The 9,938-nt window shown below is 35.6% G+C and overlaps 1 protein-coding gene across 2 annotated transcripts in view; it reads right to left on the bottom strand.

The window, feature by feature from the left end:
* PPP2R5C (protein phosphatase 2 regulatory subunit B'gamma) overlaps positions 1-9,938 on the bottom strand; it is a 77,691-nt gene that overhangs the window by 20,584 nt on the left and 47,169 nt on the right. For both annotated transcript variants that reach the window (XM_008629761.2, XM_008629759.2), the window contains exons 3-6: positions 8,869-9,068; positions 1,571-1,681; positions 865-957; positions 638-768 (exon numbers count right to left, since the gene is read on the bottom strand). In XM_008629761.2, the coding sequence (XP_008627983.1) occupies positions 638-768; positions 865-957; positions 1,571-1,681; positions 8,869-8,937 (404 nt within the window). In that variant the 5' untranslated portion in view covers positions 8,938-9,068. The remainder of the gene's footprint in view (positions 1-637; positions 769-864; positions 958-1,570; positions 1,682-8,868; positions 9,069-9,938) is intronic.

Raw genomic sequence — 9,938 nt, 5'->3', positions numbered from 1 at the left:
ACATACAACATAATTATTTGTAAAAATACAAAGAATATCAAGATGAAAAAATTGAAACAGGCACCATAATCTTGCATTCACACTAGACATAAAAGCAGTAAAAACACACACTTCCAAAGACCTACTTTGGTAATACAGGGGATTAATTTTTCATCTCCATTTTTTTTTGTATTAGTGATAATACTACAGTTCATTCTATGGTGATCAACAAAGACTTCACAACAACTCAACTGTACATCTCAATTCTGAGGAAAGAGGAAGCAAATGTGTTCCTTCCAGCAAATTACAGATCTCTCAGTCATTCAATTTCAGCCCATTTTCTGCATTATGAAGAACTACACCTTATGAAGGCACTATTGTAATACAAACACTACTACCCAGTAAGAAAAAAAAGCCTTCCACAAAGATATCAAACCGCCCACTAAATCATATACTAACTCAAATTTCAGCTGCCAGATTTACACCATGTGCAAGACTACCCTAATCTATATCTCCCAGAGTGGTATTAATTATTGTTAGATGTAGCAATATTGAGTATAAACATACAAAGAATTTTAAAAATTGCTAGCAGTGTCTTGGAGTCTTTTAATTGCATACCTGATCACATGCACACCATAATACAAAGATGTTGACATACCTATAAAATATATTATTAATTTGTTTCCGGATGTAAGCTCTTAAGCCTAAGAATTTCCCATATATTCTGTGAAGAGTTGTTTTAAGAAAATCTCTTTCACGAGGATCTTCACTGTCAAAGAGCTCTAAAAGCTGCAAACAGGGAAACAAGATGGACTTTAACTGAATCCAATGCATTGTAAAAACAATTCAGAGCTTGCAGTTAAATAATTTCTTTTTTTACCTCACCTGTAATACAAACTTCTGATCAATATATTTCTTAGCTATATTAGGTTGAAAATCTGGAGATTCTAAAAACCTTAAGAAAAATTCATAAACAAGCTGGAAAAAATAAACAAGAAAACCAGTATTAGTCTTTTAAACAAGAATCACTTTATAAGCATCACATTACTAAAACTGATAATTAGTTGCTCAGAACAGCAAAACGTTTTTAGCTATATTTATCTATGTAACACACAGTAAAAGCTTTGCTCTTGCTCTCCTGACAAATTACAAGAACTTGAGGTTCTTTAAACTGCTGAAATTCTGCTGAGCTCCATCACTGCTCTTTACTCAAATGACACACAGTAATCTAATATTTATCGTGCCCAGAAGTACATGTTCTAAGAATTCTCTCTTCTTCTCTGTTTGTCACAGTGCCTCTGAAAGCTAAAGCTGTGCCAGAGCCAGATCAAAGCATTCATAGTGACAAACAGAAGCTCATTTAAAATCTCAGCAGTTACATCTCTACCACAAGAAACAATGAGCCTTTAACCGATAACAACTGATTTTTTTTTTTTTTAAGATTATCGGTTTTATTTCAAGAAACACATTTTTAAAATTACATAGAAAAGTAATTGATTTGAGATAAACACATAACCTAAACAATTTAGAACTATGAATTTAATGCCAAAATTCTGTTACAGACTGTGATCGTTCAATCTCCATGAAGTACCTGTAGATGAGGCCATGCAGCTTCTAAGGTTGGTTCATCCTCCTCTGGATCAAATTCTGCTCCCGTTGGATTGGAAGATGGTGGTAATGTTCGAAACATATTAACTGCAAACTGAAATTACATGCGCCTTTAAGAACTCTGAAACAAGTGAATGACTATAAAAAACATTTCAAAGATGGTTTTGACTAAGAACTCTTTACATGAACTATTTTAATTAACATTTGCAAAAATACAAACTATATAATGCAGTATTTTAAACAGTGAGGAACTGTTTGAAAGACTTCTAACCTGGAGACACTTTTCCGCACAGTACTCTTTAAAGCACAAAACTACTGTCAGGATGTGTTTTATGAGGATACTGTCTTGATCTCTCTACACAAGGACATGTATGTAAGCAAAAGTACGTAAAATGTTTACACAAACATTTTTATACATACACACTTTATAAGACCTTGCAGCAACCTGCAAAAATGTAAGTCAGAAGTAGAGATGCAAATCAAAGATTACTCACATCTGTTCTTCTCTGTAAAATATTATTAGTTTCATTTCACAAAGTGGCTGCACACATATGGGAACACTTCAAAACCAAATTCCACAATACCACCATCCCCAGTGGTATTTCTCTTAAACCATGCCCATATACCTGACATTACAGAGCATTGATGGGAGAGAAATACGCACCCTAATCCCTTCAATATTTCACTGTCTGAATTCTGAATCCCCTGAAAAACATTTAGCATCCTCATGAAAGTGGACCAGTCTACAAACATGAATTGCTTTTCCAGTTATTGATACACATGTGTTTTAGTGTTTCCAAGTGCTTGTCTAGATACAAATTCATACTATGCAGGAATCAAAGCAGCACTCTCCACAAAACCTTTAAGCATGAGGAAAGTTTACAAGTCCATAAAAAAGTAAACAAATCCCCATTCCCTGACACATGGAATGAAAACTTTTCTAAGAGGTCCTATTCTAGACAAAACCACCTCATCACTAAACGCATGTAACTTGATTTTTTTAAAATAAAAATATATAATCTGAAATAATCACATTTATATTAATTCATACAATGCATATAAACACAAACGCAAGTAAAATGAACTTGTTGGCTGAACTAAAAAAATCTTACATGACTTTTTGGGAATAAATTTAACAAGCATTCGCAAGAGTAACCTTACCTAGAACGGTGCAAAGATTTTAAAAAGGTCTGCAGTATCCCAAATTCTCCACCTGTAAGGACAGGTAGCAAAACCAGCTGGCTTCCTTGTGGGTAAGAATGGAATAGCTAGCTAGGGATACAAATGGTTCTTCTCACACCCTGAGGAGTTAATTAAAACTTTACTGTGTGTTCAAGTCAGGGGTTTATTGTGCAAGTGTAAGGTTTGGGTGTATCTCCAATAAGAAAACCTGAGAAAGACTTTATCTGTATATGCAGGACAGCTATGGCTGTCAGTACTGAAAAGAGGCAAATTCCTTAACTTCACTTGCAATCCAGAATGCTCAGTAGGGCAGTCATTGATATGAGACAACCGAATTGCTGAGCAAGTAGAAAAAGGTCATCTGTTTAGCAGTGCAAGTGTGCTCAACAGACTTTCTTGTTCTGTTTTCTTACTTACTCATCATCAATCCAATACCAAGCAATCTAATCTTATTTTTGTACAGAACAAAAAAAAACCACAGATCAATTCAAATTAGTATATGGTCCCAAATCCCCTCTGCTACTTCAGAATGATCCTTTAAGACAAATGCCCCAATCCCTCAGCAGGTTGAACACACTGCAGAAGCAAGGAAAAGACTGTCAAAACAAATCCACAGTGGTGGATTGTCCTGACCCTTCATTATGACTGGGCATATTAGGCTCCATAAAGAAATTCTGTTCAATTCCATTTCTCCTTACAAGACTAAAGTGAATTCTGTTTTCGAATAAACAGATAATTTTGTGCTTAAAAAATACCAAGATATTTTAAAATGGTAAGAATGATGACTACATTGAACAGAGAGCTATATCCTGTGCCAAACTGATTTATCAAATCAACTGCAGCTGGCTGCATGGGGCTTCAGCACAAGGCATAGTGAGGCTCCACCCTAGATATGCACCACAAGTACTGGCAAGAGTCAACTTACACATTGTTATTGATATTCTATTGCTGTAACATATTGGAGGTGTCTTTCTGCAGGTATTTAGAAGAAAACTGGAGACATTTCCTAAGTCTGGCCAAGTAAGAGACAACAGGGCAGAGAAGCGGATTTGCCAGGATAAAGAAAATTATTTGCAGAAGGCTACGTCACCAGGAACAGCAGAAACATTTACAGAGCCTTTGCAAGAAAATCAGTATTTGGCTCAGCAAACATGCCAGTACAGGAGATCTCCAGGGCCAGTTAGAGAATAAAAGATGCCTCCACTGGCACTTGCACTGAACGAATGACTTGAGGATAAAATAAATAAAACATTCTTTTGCATCAGTTGAAAGGTTCTTACGCTTTCAACAAGTACAGATCAATTTAAGGAAAAAAATTTAAACCCAAGTTTGAATTTGCTTACAATGTAGCTATTCAGAAATCTATTCTTTATGACAAAATTTCAGTCTTTATTAATGTTCAAATTCCACCATAGATAATAAACATATGTGCCATATGCACATTTTTACTGTTTTCTCAGGTTTTACTGAGCTGTTTTTTTTTCTTTTTGTTGGTTTGTTTTTGTTTTTAAATAGCATCAAACAAAGGTCTTTTGTTGATCACATGACATTTACTAGAAAGCTCTGACAGACTAAGTTGTCTCGCTGTAAAGACGCTTCTTTGCAGAGGTATGCATTTCACCCACCTTTGGTGGGATTCTGGGAAAAGCAACAATGCCATGTTTCCCTCTTCACATTCTGACTTCTTCTCATTAACACCTCCGTTCCCAGTTTAAAACAATGCTGTAAATTACCTATTAACTGGCAGGGCCAAGGAGCATATGTATGTGCTATCCTGCCATCTCACATCTGACAGATGGCTGAGCAGACAGTGGGAGGCAGTATCAAACTGCATCAGCTAAATCTGCAAGGCTTACGTTATATTCCCATGAGGGAAAAGTCATCCTGACGCTCTGTTTTTCTTCCTAATATTCCTTCATTCCAGCAACTGAGACATAAGTGGTACACACCAAGACTGACATGTCAGAGTAATTACTACTTCAGAGAATTAAAAGCAAAGCTGATATATCTTTATGTTCCCCTTTTTAAAAGAATGGACATCAAGTGATTAACCTTTATTTAAAAAGTATAGTGAAAATTTGCTATAATCAGTGGGTTTCCAAGAAAAAAAATACAGGAAGACTAGACTTGAAATTTAAAACTTGCTAAGGTTGTTAAAAAAAATGCAAGAATAACCTTATCTAAAGAATTCTTAAAGTCTCAGGCTCTCACTATAAAAAAGAAAATCTGTGTCTTATCAGGTGTTAGCAACAAAGTTTTCTATTTTGTATTTTTGAAAACAGCAAATGGAAAGAGAAATGGAACCAGTGAAGCCTGATGTGATCTGTTTTGCATTTTATATCCTTGACCAACAGAATACAGATATGCTCAAATCAAGCTGCAGGATCTTGCATTGAAAGCACAAACCTGAAACTCTCTTGTCTATTAAGCCACTGAGGTTTAGGAAAATTTACAAGGAATTAATATCAGTGAGTCCTTTACCCATCAAATGGCTGATCTTTTTTCTAACTTCTCAGTCTTTTGACCAAACAGACAAGACACAATTTGCAAAGCCTCATTTCCTCTAAGGCCAATTTCCCACAGAAGTGTAAGTGACCCCCAACTTTCAAAATGAAAGTCTTTAGGAACACCGGCCTAGCGTGCCAAAATTCTGTCTGTGCTGTCAGCACTAACACTCGACTTCAAAGGACATAGGAGGATGGGAGAACAAAAAAGGAAAAGCAAACAACCTGCATTTTTACCGGTACAGGGGCATTTGCTGTAATGGTAGTCACAAACCCTGCTTTTCTCGTGGCCCACTTCATACAACAACAGAATATTTTCAAGCAAGTAGGCATCAGAGATACTACACATTTTCTCCTCCCTTCTGCTGAGCAGTCTGAGTGAAGCCTGACGTGAACAGCTTTGAATGAATAGCCATATAAACTGAAAGACTGTGCCTTATGTATTCATATGAAGAAAGCCAACCTAATAGTTGCACACTTCTATTCACAGCAATTCCTCTTATTCTAGACTGAAGAGAGAAAACACCACACCTGCAACGCCCCTTCAGAAACAAAACCAAAAAAACCAACCAAACAAAAAACCACCAAAAACCTCAAGCTCACATGGGTATAACTGAGTATGTAGTTTTAATAATGCATGAAAAGTTGCAGTGAAAACCACTTCAGTTGTTGAATAGAATTAGATCTGCTTCTATATATAGTATCAAAAAAAAGTAGTACTACCCTATGTGCTAGTGCACAACAGAATATTCTCATAAAGCCGTGCTTTCTTCAAAAGCTGAGGTAAAAAAAGCATATATTCTTTTCTAAGTAAGAATCTGCAAAGGATGCTTGTCGTCACAAAACCCTAAATATATCACATACATTTACAAAATTTACTCAGACATTTGCCTACACGTTGTAATTTTGAGAAGAGGTACTTAACTGTATTATACCTAGGAAATGGAACTTGTAGCTAATAAAACATTTCCTTTTTCATGACATCTTTGCTTAGACATATGAAACGAATTTGAAGGACATATCAGCTGGCTCTTTGAGGAAGAAAGAGAAAACACTCTTGAATGCACTCTGAAGAAGAACATTAAATCCATTTTACAAATTAATTTCTCATACCTTTTGATAAACAGACTTAGGCTTAACATTAAATTATTGGCTAAGCCACTAGATGAACACATAGCTTAAAGAAAAGATCTTATTGTAATTTAGTCCAGGATACTTAAAGTACAAAAAAAAGGAGAGTGGAGTGGATAGACATGACACAAGCATTAAGAATTATAAAGAATAGAGAAGAATCAGATTATAAGGTAGATGTTTCTTTTGTCAGAGAGAAAGAATGTTTGAAGCTATGGAAAAAGAAACATTTTTTATTTCTATTAAATGGATAACCTGTGAAATTCATTGCTCTAAGTGACTGGCCTAAATAATAATTTAATAACACCAAACAGAACTTAGACACACATCTAGCATGTACACATGTACGTACATAAACAAGTAATGTTCAAGCTCTTAAGTTTGACAGAATAGCATAGCAAAACCCCAATTTCCCTGCCAACTCCACAAACTTTCCAAACTGAGAACCATTCTTAAATCTGAGTATTTCTTAATCCTCATAACTTGACTGAAAATGTTATTCCTTATAAATATAATTCAGTGGCAGTAGCAGCACGTAACTTGTCATTGTTTCTTGGAAGAGTTTCAAAGTACACGAAGACATTACATTAATTTTCCTTAAAATTGCTGCAATCAACTAAGATATATGGCTAGAATTTAGCAAATGTAAATGACAATCTACACATACATGCCTAAAGGAAAGATTGTAACACTACTGGAGAAAGAATATAGTTATTTCAATAAATGATCAAAGGAAAAAACCTATCTGAACTTAACCTCAAAATGCCAGTCCAGGTGCCTTTACTGACAAGTGTCTCTCATAGTGCTGTGTAAAACCAATGCAAGGAAACCCCACACCCTTTAGATCCTTGCACACAAAAAGCATTTTAAATTCACGGAAGTAATTTTTGGACACTGCATGCTACCAGCAAAACACTGGCAATCAAGATAGCAGCCAAATTCTGCTGCAAGATTTGTTCAACTGAGCAAAGTGCAGACTTGATTACCATTGGGCTGCATCTGAAAGCAAAGGAAGTATATATTCTCCTCAGCCAAAGGTACCCTGGCCATAACTGTTTGATGGAGGAAGATAATGCAGGCATAGAAAGCACAAGTGATAAAATATGGGCAGTTAAGAATTCTTGCACAGAGCAAACACCAAAGTCTGACATTGGTATTCAAGAATTCATCATGAACTCCATTTTATCCAAAAAAAGTCTCAGCAAGCTTATTCTCTTTCATGTCTCTCTTTTCAACAGTGTCAAGTATTCCAAAATAAGCAATCAATTAGAAAAAAACCCAGATATATAAATAAGTTATCAAAACATGGGGGAAGTCCTGATCCCACATTAACCATCCTCAATGCTTTGGGTGCATGTTTGACATCCAGTTATGTGTAATTATCATATAATCATTAAGTTCTCATGAAAATAACTTCTGTATCAGTAAACACTTATGGCTGATTTAGATAACAGTCTTCATCATAAGCAACATCCTACATAGCATAAATCCTCAGAATCTCTGAAGCAGCTTCAAGGTCTCTGATTTGCAGATGGACCACTGAATTTGAATTTATGTTAAAGAAGCACTGTTTTCTCAACCCCCTGAAAATTCACCCTAAGCTATGAAGCCTTAGGAAAAACCATCCTGTTACACATGGCCAAGAGTTTCTTGCAGGCTTATTAGTCAGGAATTTCAAAAGATGCTTTCTGTTCTCAGGGTCTTGCAGACAACAGCTACAGAGCCAACTGCTACTCCAGGCCACTGGTGTCTGGTCACCACCACGCTGAGAGCTGAAAGACTCTGCTGTAGTTTCGTGGCCGCCTCCTCTGGAGAGGCCTTGCACACAACAGAAACATAAGCTAGGTCTAGCTAGCCAGGATTTGGATAGTGAGAAGGGAGGAACAATAGAGGTCTGAATGGTTCACATAACTTGTTCCAGCAGAAACCTCATCTGCCATCCTGTGTACTTTATTGTCTGACTCTCATTCTCACCTCTGAACACAGAATAAAGTCAGTCTCTGGTACTGAACAGGACAACAAGTGTCAAGCTTGCACAGGTGATCTTAATTCTAATCTTCCAATTTTTTAAAATTCCAGTTTTACAATTTACATGTTTTTTTAACTATATATATATATATAATTCTTTTTTAACTTCCCTCCCAATTTTTATAAACACCTATTCCAAAAAAGATTTATGGGGAAGAAAATAAACACTTTTTTTTTTTTTAAATACAAGATTTTATTTTTACCAACTTAAACCATCATCTAATTCTGCTTCATATATTTGTCTAGTTTCTATCTTACAAAGAAAAAAAAACAACCCTGGCAATAAAATTTCAAAGCCCTCTTATTCTTTTGCAGATGTGCAAACAGAGTTGATCTTTTCTGAAGATTTCAGCAAAATTTCTTAAGATAAAGTGATACAGCTGAAGAATCGACATTGCATTATAAAACATAAAGTTCTCATTGTTAAATCACTTACCATATGTACTACTTCAGGGTAAATAGGTTCCGTAATCACATTGCGATTATGTGTGATATATTCTACCATTTCACTTAAAGCTGCTCGTTTTACTTCCTTCCACTTTAGGTCACTTAGTGGATCAGAAACAAAGTCAAAAAGTACACAACATTGTCGTAACTTCTGGATAAAAAGCTTTTCTTGATCCGCTGGAGGAACATCTGAAAAGTGAAAATAATTATACAATATTTAAATTATATGGTAGTGGATTTCACTCCTCTCCCCATTTTTACTTTGTGAAACACAGGTATAGAAGTGCTTAAGACTACAAGCGAACTTTCTAAATCCTCACACAACTTCCTGCGTATGAACCCCACTGAAATATGCTGTACATGTCAGGATGATTTAAAAAACTGCAACACTGATGCATAACTTGGCCTTGCCAGAAACAGGGATTGCATGGAAAAAATACATACTTGAAAAAATGCCGGCATGTGCTTTGTGTTTTGCTTAAGTAATCCCATGAGCTGTTAAAATGATGGATATATGTGAGATTACAAATTATATATGCAAAAGCTTCCAGTATCAGGACTTAAACATTTAGGAAATACTAGAAAACTGGCCAGAGGTAAAGAAAGCAGTAGCATGTTTTGACTGCAGCAAAAACTCGTCTGGAATTAAAATGGCCACATGACTACAGCACGAAGCTTAAGAGATGAAATGTGAATACACCACAGAGAGCCTGCCTAAGTTTAGACCATAACACATTTTATGTTTCTGCATAATGACTTCTTTATTGTTAGCTAAGACAGTAATAACATGTTAAAAATAGGACTAGATTGACTTTGTAAATAGTTCTGCAATTTACTCCCACTTCTTCCAGTTGATGACTTTTTCCTTAGAGTATCATAAAATGCTAGCATTTTCTTACACAAGCAGCAAGAGCTACCATCCAAGTATTTCAAGTGGTATTACTGAATACAAGCACATGTATGTACAATCTAATGAACTGAATGTGCAACATATCTACAACAGTCCAGTTGTTTAAATATGAGTTGCTCTCCTTGTAAGTACCTGAAAAACTTCTTATG

The sequence above is a fragment of the Corvus brachyrhynchos genome, unplaced genomic scaffold, assembly GCF_000691975.1.
Source record: "Corvus brachyrhynchos isolate BGI_N302 unplaced genomic scaffold, ASM69197v1 scaffold1, whole genome shotgun sequence".
Lineage (NCBI taxonomy): Eukaryota > Metazoa > Chordata > Aves > Passeriformes > Corvidae > Corvus > Corvus brachyrhynchos.
The sequence above is the reverse complement of the archived record's forward strand: the minus strand, read 5'-3'. Positions and strand labels throughout refer to the sequence as shown.